A 15467-nucleotide genomic window follows, 5' to 3' on the forward strand; every position below is an offset into this window, starting at 1 on the left:
CCCGCCCCCAACCGCGCACTTTCATTATTTATTAAATCAATCGTCGTCCTGTTTAAACAAGCAACCACCGCTACACTGACAAAATCACGACTCCCTAAAACTGAGATGCGCGTGCTTCCAGGCAGCCCTTTTATTTTGGCCAGAAGCCACAAGACGTACAATAAATACATAAAAAATACATAAAAATAACTGCAGCATAGTAGACGACGCCCCCACGCAGTCATATCTAGCATTTATTAAGTACACCATAATATAAAAATAACACCGACTGTGTTGTAGCAGCAGAATCCAAACACAAGAGCACATTTAACAAATGCGTGGCTTTTAATGGCAGGGAAAAAAAACAACAACAACAAAATAGCGCATATTGACGATGAGGAAGACGTCAAATTATTACTCGCGTTCCCGGACAGAATAAATATTTGTAGTGGGTTGAATCTTAAGTAAATTCCAACTCAAATTTGGGTGTGTTCCAAAATTGTAAAACAATCCTGAAAGAGTTGAATGAGTCTGCATTAAAGCACTTCATGATGATACAATCTTTTTTTTTTTTTTTTTTTTTTAAATAATCACTGATTAAATAATATCAAAATTATTTCCTTTGTCCAAGTGAGGGTTGTGGGGGGGAAAAAAAACAAAACAAATTTTAGGCCCTGTATTATGGTACTACAACCATGATTATGAGTTTGACTATAATTTAGCAAAATATTATTTATAGAGACTCTGTAAAGTGAATGCAAATATGTTTCCCCCAAAATAAAGTAGAGTATGAATATACAAAAAAAAACAAAAAATCATACTTGGCAGAGTTGCTAACACTCTTCTGAGTCTTCTCTGTGCTGTGTGAAATTCACAAGATATTTATTTTCACACACGGGGAATCTCGTTATAAGAATGACGCCATCCTTTTTAGCATGATTTTGCAGCATAAAAATAAAAATGTAGTTCAATTTGCTGATATTTTGATTTAATTTGAATTTGCCGGTGGTAGTTGAGAACTCCGAAGTGGATTCGACTCCTTGTGCAGCGTCTTCAGACACTTGTCCAGCCTTTTGATGCACAGCGTGACGTCGTCGCGGCCGATGCCCACGGCGGCCGCCGCGTTAAGGTACGGGCACGGGTAGGACTCGGAGTGCGACATGAACCCTCGAAAGGTGTGTCCGCTGATGCTCTGCTCCTTGCCCAGTGGCACCACCCTGCGAACAGCCGCACGCTAATGATTACGTGAGCGATCCGGATTCCGTTTTTTTTGGCGTTTCCTCGGGCGGAACCCCACCCACTTTCTTGCAGATTGTTTTCTGTCACGGACGGACCCCCGCAACAAAAAGGGTTGACGGTACACATACCTGGCTCCTGAAACTTGGCGAGTGAACAGCATGGCGCCCAGCTGAGTCGGCGCCTGGTCGCAGCTGGCCTGCAGCCCGTCCAGAGACATGGCTGCCGCGCCGAGGGAACAAAAACACAAAGTGATTATTTGACATCAGGTGACGTGCAGTCCGAGGCGGGGGGAGCTCACCTAGCGAAATGGGGTTATGGGGGGTGTGAAGCAATCGCTCGCCGTGTGCCGAAGCCAGCTTCTTCAGTTCCTCGGCCAGGAACGCGTAAATCTCCTGCAAGGGAACATACACGCCACACAAAAACCCCTTTATTGCTATGCTTATGAAGCAATTTTGAAAAATCAATTTTTGAGAGCCTTTCATCCGAGGGCTGATGCCATCAAAACCACAAGGGGAGTCCGCCTCATTATTTATGCACAATGCAGGGCAAGAGGCAGCATTAGTGAGCCTTGATGGCATCGGGGGACCAGAGGGGAAAATTTCCTCTTTATGATCCATCGATCACACTTTCGGGATTCAGATTAAGAGCTTATGAGAAGAAACATGATTGTGTTTTGTGTTTTTTTCTTTTTCCCATCTCACCTTCCTGTCTGATAGGAGCTTCTTGTAGCCGTTGGCCCCTAGCGTGAGGAGCGTGATGAGGAGATCGAGGGAAGGAGATGCAGATGCTCGGCCTGTTTCCATACAAACAGACAGTAGTGACATCATTAACTCATTTGCTCCCAAAGACGTATTTATTCGTTTTTTTTGTTTTTGTTTTGTTTTTTAATGTTTTTTTTATGCTAGAGCATACAGAAGGCTTTGATGCAGCCTCTGAACTGAATAAAACGCTTGAAGCAGTGGTCGTTATTACAAAAACAGACAGCAGGTGGCAGCAGAGTATAAGAGATCAAACAGAGCCATGTTACAAAAAACACTTTTCCCCACTGTTTTAAACAGATTTGTGATGAAACCTAGCTATTATTCTAATGCCAATTGTTGCAAAACGGAAACAGATAGAAATATTCTTATTTTCCCTGATGAAAGAAGAGATGCAAATTTTTCTTTTGGTAGATTCCATGTTTTATAGCAATAGAACATAATACTCTGTGGGCCTCGCAAAAGCAGTCAAAATCCAGTAAAGGGGTTGCTTCAATGAAAATGGGTGGGAGTGAATGAGTTAAACAGAATAAAAAACTGTTTTTTTATTACACTGCATCAATTAAATGCAGATCCTTCTGTTGTGCCCGCTTTGGCCACCTGAGGGCAGTAGAGGGCAAACAGATATATACTGCTTATTATAAACCACACTGGCTTTCTAGGCAATCCCTGCCTCTTTGCAGCAGTCATGTCGTGCCAAGAAATCAAGTGGGATACATAATAACAACATCTCGTCTGAGTGGTATTAACACCTAATTATGTGAAAATGAGCTCACCCGACCTGGGTACGTCTTGCTAATCTCCTGTACGAAGGCTTCGTCAAAACCGGCGATTACGGCGCCCCCAACAGGAACCATGAAGTTCTTGTCCAAGCTTTGGACAAAGGCGTCGATTCGTCCGACGCGGGCCCCCTGGCGAATAAACCCAAAAAACAAACTTGAATATATATACACGGTGCTTGCAGACGTCGCACCTACTTGTTGGATGAGGTGCATGCATTTGGATGATTGCACTCCGTACGCGTTGTTGACGATGTGGGGGATGTCATATTTGTCACACAGCATGGCCAGCTCCTCCAGCCTGCCGAAATTAACAAGGATGGAACACGGAAAAACATTTCCACCAGAAAGCGACTCTTACACTTTTTTTTATTTTCAAAAACCAAACTTGAGTTGCATCTCAACGTTGTTGTATTTGCACACACAATGACAACGAAGACTTTCTATTCTCTTAACTCATTCACTCGCCGCCATTTTCACATTTCGCAACCCCCTTCGCTCCCGGCTGTTTTACTGGATTTGGACTGATTTTGCAAGGCCCACAGAATATTGTGTTCTATTGCTATAAAAACATGAAAAAGAAAGATTAAAGTCTCCTCTTTCATCAGGGAAAAAAAAAAAGTATAGTTCTATCTGTTTCTGTTTTGCAGCAATTAGCATTAGAATATAGCTAAGTTTGATCAATTTTCACAAATCTATTTAGAATTCTGAGAAATTGAGCTTTTTTTTCAACATGCTCTGCTGCCATCTGCTGGCCGTTTGTGTAGCAACTACCATTTCTGCAAGTGTTTGCAGTTGAGAGGCTGCAACAAAGCCTTCTCTATGCTCTAACATAAAAACAAAACCAAAAAAACAACAACGTATAAATACGTCTTTGGGATACTTTTTAAAAGTTTTAAAAACATAAAAAAACAAAACGTAGTTATACGTTTTTGGGAGCAAATGAGTTAATATTGAATTACGTGTCAGCTTACCTGTCAGGTACTCGTGGCGCAAAGCACGACGTCGTGGAATGGACGCACAGGACGTTCTCGGCTCCCAGTTCGCAGATTTTACGCTCCACCGCGTCCACGTCCGTCCGCAACTCGTCGCCCTCCAGGACGTTCTCCACCACGACGGGCGCGAAACCTGCCAGCGACGCAAACGCACACGGGGAGGTTTGAGCTCGCGCGAGGCGGCCGAGGTCTCGCGGCGAGCGCACCTGCTGTGATCATGGCCTTGAAGCAGGACTTCTGGTCGATGCGCGGCCAGACGATGTAGCGGGCCTTCGGTCGCCGCTGGCGCAGGGTCAGAAAGCACAAGGTCAGGCTCATGCCGGTCGCCATGGGAACCACGAAGCAGCTCTTCACGCTCCTCACGCCTGTCGGCCGCAATCGTCAATTACATCCCCTGCCGAATCTAATAAGATGACACAATTTGGCTGCACTAAGCGTCGCACACCTGCCATCTTTAAAACATCCAGCACCAGAGAGTTGCTCAGCTTATTGAGCAGACTTGACCCGGCAGCTTTTGGCTGAACGGCCGCGATGTCACCTGAGCGACCAATGCCATGGATCAACCTGTGTGTTAAAAAACGGCGACCTATTATGCTTCAGCTCCCTGAAATAATATTTGCGAGTAGCGCAACGTCATCTGAAGGGACCTGTAATGCCGTCTGGCCACCATGTTGGACGCCACGCGACCTTCCCGCTCGCCCACGCCGCAGTTACCCAGGAAGTTGTTGCTGTCCATGACGGCCAGCTCATTCAAGAAGAGCTCGACGGTGCCCTCGCTCCATCCATCCTCCGGACACTTCCCCTGCGAACCGACGAAAGGCGTGAGACGAGACCAGGTGAGACGATGCGGGGAATCGCAAACGACGACCTCACCTGCTCCAGCAGTTGCCTGATGAGCTGCTCGTGCCCGCGGCGGGCTTCACTCGCCTGTCGGACGTACGACGCGGACACCATCTTCTCGCACAGTGTGAAGTTTTCGCTGTTCATCGCTATTCAATACATGTTACGTGTTAACATAAAATATTACAAGACCCCTTCAAATAATTAATAGCCCAGAGAAGGCGTTTGCAATTGATGCCACAAGATGGCGGTGGAGCACTTTACACGGGTTCGCAAACGGTTCATACCAAGAACCACCACCAAAAAAAATTGATATCACCATAATGACCAAAAGCAGCGTAATGGGTCATAAGTGTTTATCAAAAAGAAGTTTTTATTCCCCCAAAACTACACTATTGACAAAAAATGCAGAATTTTCAGATTTTTACTTGATGAATGGCATTCCACAAGAATACATGTCTTTTTTTTCTTAAAATTCACTGCCTTTGACAAGTATACTTGTCAATTGTATTTTTTAGAGCGGTGCTAAATGGGGGCGAATCTGAGCATGCTCCACTGTAAATATCAAACTTGGAAACAACTTTACTGATGCCCAACCACCGGTAGATGACATCATTGCCCCATTTTATAGGAAATAAACACAGTTTCAGAGTCCATGGGAGAAATGGCTGTATTTTGGCAAACATAAATTTTTCTGCTGTCAATTATAAAAGAACGGGACGGGACAAAAAGTAGGGAGTCTATTCTGTTATTTGGTAGATTCGGTTTATATATAATTATTGAATGGAATATCACGTGAGTATTGGAAATGTAAAAATTTTCTATAATGACTGGCAGTGAATGAGTTAATAAAAAGGTACATATTTGAAATTTTGTGAATGCTAACACCGCACTTAATACATGGTTAAACAGTTTTGTATTTTTACTTGTAGTTTCACTTTGAAAAAACCCCCCAAATAAATAGAAAAATATGCTTTCCTTCTCAAATACAGCCACACCCACTTTTAATTGAGTATTTGACTTGGACTTTCAGGTGGTGGACAATAATTTTACTGATTAGTTTAACATCTCATCTTTTCTGTCCTGTCATGCAATAAACATGCATTTACGTCTCGATCCTTAAATAAATCAACGTTATTCGTGTTTATGAATGCACAAACTAGCAAAAAATATAGCTCGCTACAATTTACAGACAACTTCACGCTTAACCCTCGTAGAAGTGAAATTAAATGTGAAAATAATTCTTTTGCTCACCTGCATGCGGTCCTGAAGCCGTAGCAAACGCGGAAGTGACTGGTCATGTGACTAGCAGTCACGTGAGACGCTTTTCGTCACCGCTTAAAGGGCCAGCGTAAAGTTTTTACGTCAATTGAGGTTTTATGGCAAGATTTATTGCAATTGAAAAATAAAAAATAATACAGCATTTAAACTCGATGATACTACACAATTTCTCATATTCATCACGCGCGCGTACGTGTGTGTATGGGTAGTGCGTTGAAGAGAAAAAAAAAATGGTTGAAAAGCAACTTCACTGCTTTGAATCACAATTTATTTGGGACAATACTCACAATTTGAATATAAAGAGCACCATAAACCGCAATGATGACAAAATGACAAACTTGCTCAGCGTCCTATCATGCTGCCTTGCTGATTCGGGACGAGAAGGACGGCAATTTGTTGGCATAGCAGGTTTCAAACATAACAGCTATGCCAACATCTTGCCTTCCTTCTTGGCCCCACTTCCCAATATTTCCAATATTCGGGATCCCAGTGGTCGACTTGCTCATCCGGGAGAGGCTGTGTAAAAGTATATTATATTGGTGCGCGAGATATAATATAAGGTGGAGTAAAAAAAAATCAATACTGATGACTTACCTGTTGCGACGATTGGATCCTGCGAGCCACCGTCGTTCTCCTGCCACAAAGTGAGTCTCCAAGAGGCGCGCAAGGAAGTTTGACGCTTTGACAAGATCAACTCGTCACCGCCCCCAATTTGTGTGCGTTTCCAAAGCCGCTCGAAGGAATCAGAAAGAGGCGCATGCGCTCATTGTGTGTCCTGAATCCCGGGATGACTGGCCAAACCTGCCAAAAACTTGAAAGCCAAAAGTCTGATTGTAATAATCAAAACCTTGATCGTCACAGTGGCGTTTGCGAGTCGGGTATTTCCACCCGATCTTATATGCTGATGACGAGTTCTGCTTCATGAATCACGCAATGATTCAAAAAGTGTCTAGACCAAAAAAAAAAAAGTGAGGATTGTGCAGTCTTGTTGTAAATGAACAGAAAACTACTCGAATTGAGTCAGAGTATGTATTTATTTAGTCGGGCATACTTTTTGAATGACAACTGCTGCACAGATGCAAGTGGACGGACTGGATGTTGTTCTTTACATAAGAACAAAATCACATTCCTGCTGAATCTTCCAACATTGATGACTCACTTCCCAACGTGTCGACGTTGCCACTCCCGGAGTAAGCAGCACTTCACAGGTCATTTTTTGTTGTTGTTGTTGTCTGTTGTTTTGTCATGGTTACCATAAACAGAAATCAGAAATGTCATGCCAACATGAGAAATGATAACTACACACGTCATTGGGTTGCCAGGCCATCTCTTGTGCCCCTACGGCCTCATTTTTAGTTGGATTTAGATCTGGGTTCTGGCTGGGCTCTTTTTTTTTTTTTTTTTTTCCCCACCACTGACCATCCAGCTGAATAAGACACACACGTGCAGCAATGACTCGTGAGTCAATCCAAGTCTGCCGAGGCTCTCATTTTCATGACCACCCAGCCGGCCCCCTCCAAATAAAACCATGACTCGTCCGTCGACTCTCACACTCTTGCAGCCCGCGCTGCAGACTCCCGCGAGTCGCTTCCTGCTGAGTCAAACGCGAGCGCGGCCAATGACGGCCAACGAGCAAAGTCGACCTTAATAGCCGACCGGGCCCCGCGTGCTGCTAACTTTGCCCCCGAGATCGCGCGGTGCTGACTAAATCGCTGGCAAATCAAGCTGTGAGTGAGTTGCCGTGCCATAAAAATGAAAGGAAAATTCCCCAGACAAAACTGCTCATATTCGAGCTGTGACTCATGCAATACAAAGGTCAAACAAGTTGACCTTCATATTTGTGTGGAGAATGTGGTTACATTTTTTTTTTAAACTCATTTGCTCCCAATAACGTGTAAATACGTTTTTTAATGTAAGTGTCCCAAAGACGTATTTATACGTTTTTTGTTTTATGCTAGAGCATACAGAAGGCTTTGATGCAGCCTCTCAACTGCAAAGAACTGTTGCAGAAATGGTAGTTATTACACAAACGGCCAGCAGGTGACAGCAGAGCAAAGGAGATCAACCAGGGCCATCGAGAAAAAAAAGCTAAATTACTTACAATTTTAAATAATTTGTGAAAACTGATGAAACTCTCTCTTCTAATGCTAATTGCTGCAAAACGGAAACAGATAGAAACATACTTTTTTTCCTGATGAAAGAAGAGACTTTAATCTTTCTTTTGGTAGGTTCCATGCTTTTATAGCAATAGAACACAATATTCTGTGGGCCTTGCAAAATCAGTCAAAATCCAGTAAAACAGCCGGGAGCGAACGGGATTGCGAAATGTGAAAATGGCTGGAAGTGAATAAGTTTCAATAACCATGTAAATCTGGATTGACAAAAGAACAATTAGCGTGTCTTTATAATTTGATTAAAAATCGACACAGGGCTTCACATTATTTTTTTCAATCTTTAGTATACTTTACAAGATTAAATGCAGCAAATCCCCCCTTAACTAATAAATATTTTCAAGATTTCGCATTAAAAAAAACTATCAATGTTTCACAATTAAATACATTTAATTGTCCTATTTAGCCATTTTCCTGGCATGTTTCCTGCTTTTTAAACTGTCCTGTGGTGTCCAGATTTGACCAGAAGAGGGCGCCACATTCCCACTATTAGTCACAGAGCACTGTCAACTTCCGCCACCGCATTTTCAAAATCTAAATTCACTGACTATTAAATAAAGCAAACAAGTTTCATTTTAGAGTCACTATGCTATCCAGAATACTTAAAAAAAAAAAGAATAACCTGGTGTTTGTTGTATTTTTGTTTCACTTGGCTTCCCATGATGCATCACGTTGGTTTGGTACAAAACAACACGCAAGGTCTTCGTTGCATATTTGAATCAGCTTAGCTTTATTCGTTTCATTATATACTTTGTGTTTTTTTTACATAGAGACAAATGTGTTGTACATATATAGATTATATGGTTAATTTGTATCTGTATATATGTACACGTGAAATCAATCTTACATGAACACCAAGAAAATAAAGACATTTACAGTGCAAAACATTGATTGGTGATTTGTGCCAACGGTCAACTGCCATTTTCTCACTTACCTTCATCAAGCACAATCAAAAAGTCCTCGTCGGCTTCAGTCAAGCAACCTTGAGTTGATCGTTTGTAGTCTTTCAAGTGCACAATGATTGTCCAAACTCAAGCAAAATTAGCTGACAATAACTCAACAAGCCGGAGAGGCAGTTTGTGGAACTTCCATGTTTGTTTGTTTTTTTTTTTGCACTTCAATACGTGAAAAAAATGTCAGCATCGGCCCTACGTAGATTATACTCAACATGAGTATAAAAAAAAAAGAAAAAAAAAGAAAAAGAAGTCATATCCAAACTGGTTTTGCTCGTTTGGAAAAAAAAAATATTTACAAAGTAAAACCTGTTTTCTTTTCTAATTGAATGCATAATAGTTAAGAGTTCCGTTGTAGTCGGTGGGTAACCAGCCCAAAAGAACTTTGAACGCAAGCGCTTCTTCTCCTCGTTTAAATGTCATTGCCACCTGCAGATGCTGTACAGAAGCTGAGGTCAAAGGGCGTCAAAACGGGAAGTTGGATGGGTGCGGGGCAGACGCATGACAACACGTTCAGTATATTGGTGTTTAATCCACATTCTATTCTCACACATTGTGATTAGGAGTTCTCTTTTTTGCGTACAAAAGACAAATGGGTGGATTGTTTTTTTTTTGTTCTATAGTGCCTCTACAGATAAGGGATGGTCATTGCGGTTTAAGAAGTGAACTTGACTATAGCTATCTTTTTCTCTACGTCGAGACTGAGCACTGGTTTACGTTTGCATGTTAACATGGTGGAAACGTGTACATTTTGGTATACAAGTTGTTTAAATGCGGATTACTACTATTTATCTGCAAGCGTCGTTTTCTTTTCTTCTTCTGTGCAGCTGCGACTCCAGGCCGACTAAATCTATCAATTGTGACGCGTTTACACTGATAAAATTCTTTTTCTACTTTAACTTCATAATGGAGGCTTAGTGAGCCCAAAGTACTCATGCGTTTCCTTCCAGAGGCCTTTTTTTTTTTTTTTTGTGGTGGTGCAAGTGCGTGACGCGTTATCTTACAATCAGAAGGCGCAGATTGTCCTGCTACAGTACGTCTAATGCTACCGCTAATTATTTCATGGGAAAAAAAAAAAAGTGTTCAAATTGAAAAAGAAAATCCTCTTAAGAGAGAGTGAACAATGAAGTCATCGGAACACGAGTCAGCCTGCCCCGAGGAGAATCACCCCCCCCCCCCCGGTCTTCCATCTTCTCGTTATCCGTCTCTTGGGCGCTAGCTTCATCTGTAACACCAATTTTTTTTAAAATAAAGTTCACAGGAGGTGGTTCTCCTCAACCTGCCAGTCTTGATAAGCCTGATCTAATGACACTAAGGGGCATGCATGACGCTTTTCAGATTTGGCCGGTGTGCCCGCAATCACCTGCTAATTAAAGAACACAGAAAATCCACTCAGGTGAGACGAAGTCCGGCGCCTCTTGTTGGCATCCCCACCGCGCGTTTTTTTTTTTTTTTGTTGGTCGAGGGTGGAAACTTTAGCAGGGGCCGGGCCCCGGTGTTCCGGGCCCCTCTCAGACCGACACGGGACAGATGAGCACCCGGTCCTCCAGCATGACGCTGACCACCAGGAAGACGAAGTAGAGCATGAACATGATGAAGCCCAGCAGCTTGCTCATGCGCCACTTGCAGGCGGCGATGGAGATGATGACGAAGAGGAGCATGAGGAAGAGCAGCACGATGGCGCAGAACAGCCCGTTGGAGCTCACCACCACCGGCTGCAAGCCGCTGAACAGCGACCACATCAGCCACGGGAACGGAAGCCTGCGCAAAAAACGAGCGTCCGGTCAAAGTCGTGTCAACGTAACGGCGATGGCGATTTGGGTTATTTTGGACTGCATTTGCGGTCGGCATGGTGAACAATCGAATATGGAGGATGGAATAGAATGGAGGACCAAATATGCCAAAATAATACATAAATAAATAAAAAATATAAAAATGGACATTAAAAATGGAAATAAAAAAATATATAATACAAAAAAATAAATAAATATACTGCAAATATAAGTAAATAAATATGGACATTAACATGGAAATAAAGTATATATAATACAATAAATAAATAAATATGGACATTAAAAATGGAAATAAAAAATATATAAGACAAAAAATATATACTGCAAATATAAATAAATAAAAATATAAATAAATATGGACATTAAAAATGGAAATAAAAAATATATAATACAAAAAAAATATACAGTACTGCAAATATAAATAAATAAATAAATAAATAAATAAATATGGACATTAAAAATGGAAATAAAAAAATATATAATACGAAAAATAAATATATACAAAAATAAATAAATAAATAAAATTAAAAAACAAGATTAAAAAAAATAAAAATAGTTGTGGAAATAAACACAACAATAAATATACAAATAGAATGAAATATCAAATAAAAATTGCTCTGCTCTCATATTTATTCATTTCATGCTGCATACGCTGTCAGCATGAAATGTTATTCAAATGAGGGGGCGGTCCTAAGTGTGTCTTGGGTTGAACTATTTGCCTATTGGTTGATCTTTTGCAGCTCAGAAATCAAAGCACACATGGTGAAGCGGCATTTAGGTGTTATGCTGCACGCAAATGGAATAAGATGCCAAAAGGTCGAGTTCACTGTGATTTTACAAAACGACTTTCATTTTTTCACTTTAACGAAATGTTTTTAAAGTTAATGTGTTGACATGTTATCAATGTACGTAATTTTTGTAATTTTTATTTTCTCTGATTTGCTTCTGAACGTCGTTAGTGTTGTGTGTGCACACTTTTTAGTCATTGTGAAACATTGAGTTTGTTGCCTTGTGTATGAAATGTGTTACATAAATAAAGCCTTGCATAAAAAAAATGTGAAAATGAGGGATGTTCAATACCAATCTCTTAAAGACTTGATCTGATTAAATAATAAAAATGGGTACATTTGAAATATTGCAATAATACTGAAATTGCAATAGATTCAACACCTATATCACATATTGTGTAACCCTACTTGTGTACCGTATATGTAATAAATAGTGTTGTTCCGATACTGCAAAGCTGGGTATCAGAATCGGTACCAGGGGCCAAAAAACGGTATCGGAACAACACTAGTAATAATATGATGAGATGCCTCCATGTTTATTTGACAGCCCTATTAGAAGAGAGGTGCTTTTTGTACGACGCCATTTTACCCGACAGTAATGTCAAAGATGTTGGAGCCGACGGAGCTGGACACGGCCATGTCGCCGAGGCCCTTGCGTGCCACAATGACGCTGGTGATGAGGTCAGGGATGGAGGTTCCAGCCGCTAATATAGTCAGACCCATAATCTCCTCGGTAATCCCGATGGTCTCTCCAATCTGCAAAAAATAGAAGAAAAAAAAAAAAGGCTTCAGAGTAAATAAAGCCTCATCTGTCACTCCAGCTATTTCCGGAGTGACAATTGAGAGCCGATTGGTCGGCGTCACGCGGGCGTGAGGAGATCGACCTGGTGGGCCCACCACACCATCAGGTAGGAGAAGGCGGCGATCCAGCAGATGGCGCCCAGGAAGGTGATGGGGAAGAACTTCTTGGACGACTGGCAGAGGAGAGAACGTTAGCGGCAAACGGGGGATTCCCGCCATCGTTGAGCACGCCTACCGGTTTCCTGACGTCGGGCAGCGTCAGCCACAGCGGCAGCACGATGGGCATGATGAAGAGGTACGTGAAGCGCTTGCGGCCGGACTCGGGCCACGACAGGCTCAGAGGCTGGTCGTCTTCCTCCTCGTCTTCCGCCTGACAAACAAACAACTGGTCAACAAACAGCCACGGATGCTTCCTGTCCTTTTCGTCGTCCTTTGCTACAACACGGGTTCACTACGTCGCTGATTATTTTTTTCCCCACACGCGCACTGATAAAACTCACTTCCAATTGCTTTATTGAACAAACGCTGACAATATACAGTAAACATAAGCATATTCTTAGCTGACTGGGGGTCAACATCATTGCAGTTTTGATTTTTTAATTTATTTGGTTAGTTTTAATTAGTTTTTGAGTAGGGTTTGTTAGTTTTTAAGAGTATTTTTTTTCAAAAACCCTTTGTTTTACTTTAGAATTAATTAGTTTTAGTTTTATTTATTTATTTATTTATTTATTTATTTATTCATTTTTAACTCTTTGCCTGCCAAAAACGTTAAATCACGATTAATAAAATCACAATGTATGCCGCCATAAACGTTAAATGACGTCAACTACGTTTTTTTAAAAATTTTTTTTATTTATTTATTTTTTTTTTTTATCAATGGGCAGTGCAACATCTAAGTGCAGCCATTGGTCTATTTATGATTAGGCATGTAACAATATCCAAACATCATGATACATACGATATTATCACGATATGAAGGTCAACATACGATAATTATCACGATATTGTGGGGGCGTTGGCGATATTTAAAAAAGATCACAATATTGTAAAATAGAGCTCATACTAAAAAAAGAAAAAGCACAATATTGTGCTTTTGTACATAACAGCAATGCATATAAACCACCTACAATCTCTAATAACAATATTGAGGCACTTACTTGCTAATGCAAGCACACATTGATTGCTTCACAAGCCAATTCGGTTCCCCTTCATCTGACAATTAGCATAGATTTTAAAAATAGAAGGCCAAAACATCCCTCATAAAAATTACATTTCACTAATAAACTAGCCACTAGAGGGAGCTAGAATTGCACAAATGGAAAAGGCTGTTTTAATATCACGATATCACGATATTGCCCTTATCGTGACATCCCTATTTATGATTGGATTTCGTCGCTTTTGGGGGGGGGGGCTGCTCCCTACTTGGCAAATGCCAGCCCATCGGGGGCCATTCCCGCACCCTGGGGACCCCCTGCCAGTTTAAGGCACCGACGTTGAACCCGCTGCAAGTGAAACGTGACATTTGATCCGAGTATTGGACTTTGATAAACGTGCTTTGTTTACATGACATTCATCCATGCTGGGAACGTAAAGCTCAGCTTCAAAGATATTCAAATGGGTTGTTATTTCCATCCCATAATCCACCGACGAGACATGCGCAATTCGTTTGAGCTTCTCTAAAGACGGGATGAGTCAGAAATTCCCCGTCGCTTGCAACCGGGGAAGCTTTCGGTTTCTCATGAATATTCACAAAGAAAAATATTTGGATGCAAGTAAGAGATGATTCTTGATAAATCAATAAATATTTGTTGAACTTCCAAGTTTGCGATTTGACCTCCGCTTTCTCCTTTCTTTCAAACGCTTGCCAAACGGATGAATAATTGGTGTGACAGCACGCGGCGCTCCCGGCGTCATCACACAGACAGGTGCGCCGTGGGAGGCGCGGCTGAAAATAGCCACAAACGCCAACGCCAGCCAACGCCCCACTGATGTTCCCGGCACGTGCCGCTCGAAAAAAGAAGCGCCCCCGCAAGATTCCGCCTTCAACTTTGAAGGTGAACATGAAGCGTGTTGGTTCTTTTTTTTGGAAGCTGCCCTTCCAAAAAGTTTGGTTGTGCTTTCATGAGTGGAGTTTTTTTTTTTTCCTCACCGCTTGGCCCTCTTGGCCCGCTGTGCCGTTCATGGGCGGGGTCACCTCCACTTGAACGCTGGAGCTGTTTGGCAGGTTCTTATCTGCGCAGGGATGGAAAAAAAAAAAAAAAAAAAAAATGAGTCCAGGTTAGTCGTCGGCTTGAAAGAAAAACGCAGCCGATCAAAAGCTGGAATGGCCGACGCGAGCGCACAATGAAGAGGCTAACGTGTTAATGCGGCCCCGTTAACATAATTGCGCCTCACTTTGATTGCGCGACACAATGCGGCAATGCAAGTGTTCCTGCGGCCTCCGCCGCCCTCATCCTTCCTTTCAAGTGACACTTGCTCACATTAGCGACGGGCTGGCTTCAATCATGGACTGAATGGCGCTCGGAAAAAAATCCATTTTGGCACTTCTTCATCACTAGGGCTGCACGATTAATCGACATCTAACCGACATCGAGGTTTGACCAAGTGCAATAACCTAATCGCAAAACAGTGCGGTTTTAGATAGTAGTTTTGTTTGTTTGTTTTTTTTTCCCTTTGGCGTTTGAGTGATAGCTGTATTAGCCAACTAGCATTGTTGGCTCATACAAGTTAGTCTGTACGGAAGCGTATTGCATTCACTTGGGGGAGAAAAAAACCAACAAAAAAAAAACTCCTGTTTTTCTGACAAATTTTTTTTGGGGAGCTTTGTTTTTTTGAGTAATATTTTTTCTGTTTTTCTTAATATCTTTTTTTTCCTGTTTTACTGAATATTTTTTTCTGTCATAAAAAAAATATTCCAAAAAACAGAAAAAAATTACTCTGAAAAACAGTGGGAAAAATTATATATATAAAAAAAAAAAAAAAACAGAAAAAAATATTCCCCAAAAATATTCTAAAAAAACAGGAAAAAAAATTCTTAGAAAAACAGGGGGAAAAAAAATATTAAAAAAAAAAAACAGAAAAAAAATATTC

The 15467-nt window shown here is 41.4% G+C and overlaps 2 protein-coding genes across 10 annotated transcripts in view; both read right to left on the minus strand.

Moving 5' to 3' along the window:
- Nucleotides 1–101: 101 nt before the first annotated feature.
- sepsecs (Sep (O-phosphoserine) tRNA:Sec (selenocysteine) tRNA synthase) lies at nucleotides 102–6584 on the minus strand. 2 transcript variants are annotated; one of them, XM_077501228.1, is made up of 12 exons: nucleotides 6466–6584; nucleotides 4624–4739; nucleotides 4398–4552; nucleotides 4196–4314; nucleotides 3957–4115; nucleotides 3730–3883; nucleotides 2954–3056; nucleotides 2758–2887; nucleotides 1920–2011; nucleotides 1517–1610; nucleotides 1347–1437; nucleotides 102–1196 (listed from the first exon to the last, which is right to left on the minus strand). In XM_077501228.1, exons 2-12 carry the CDS (start codon nucleotides 4735–4737, stop codon nucleotides 968–970), a joined length of 1440 nt encoding a protein of 479 aa, XP_077357354.1. In that variant the 5' UTR covers nucleotides 4738–4739; nucleotides 6466–6584; the 3' UTR covers nucleotides 102–967. The 2 variants fall into 2 exon arrangements, with proteins under 2 accessions (XP_077357354.1, XP_077357353.1); XM_077501227.1 differs by lacking the exon at nucleotides 6466–6584 and adding an exon at nucleotides 5845–6234.
- Nucleotides 6585–10166: 3582 nt separating this feature from the next.
- Nucleotides 10167–15467, minus strand: part of slc24a2a (solute carrier family 24 member 2a) — a 35306-nt gene continuing 30005 nt past the window's right edge. For all 8 annotated transcript variants that reach the window (XM_077499590.1, XM_077499591.1, XM_077499594.1 and 5 more), the window contains 5 exons: nucleotides 14527–14609; nucleotides 12613–12747; nucleotides 12461–12550; nucleotides 12166–12332; nucleotides 10167–10756 (listed from right to left, as the gene is read on the minus strand). In XM_077499590.1, coding sequence (XP_077355716.1) covers nucleotides 10507–10756; nucleotides 12166–12332; nucleotides 12461–12550; nucleotides 12613–12747; nucleotides 14527–14609 — 725 coding nt within the window. In that variant the 3' untranslated portion in view covers nucleotides 10167–10506. The remainder of the gene's footprint in view (nucleotides 10757–12165; nucleotides 12333–12460; nucleotides 12551–12612; nucleotides 12748–14526; nucleotides 14610–15467) is intronic.

The sequence above is a fragment of the Festucalex cinctus genome, chromosome 16 (assembly GCF_051991245.1).
Source record: "Festucalex cinctus isolate MCC-2025b chromosome 16, RoL_Fcin_1.0, whole genome shotgun sequence".
Taxonomy (NCBI): domain Eukaryota; kingdom Metazoa; phylum Chordata; class Actinopteri; order Syngnathiformes; family Syngnathidae; genus Festucalex; species Festucalex cinctus.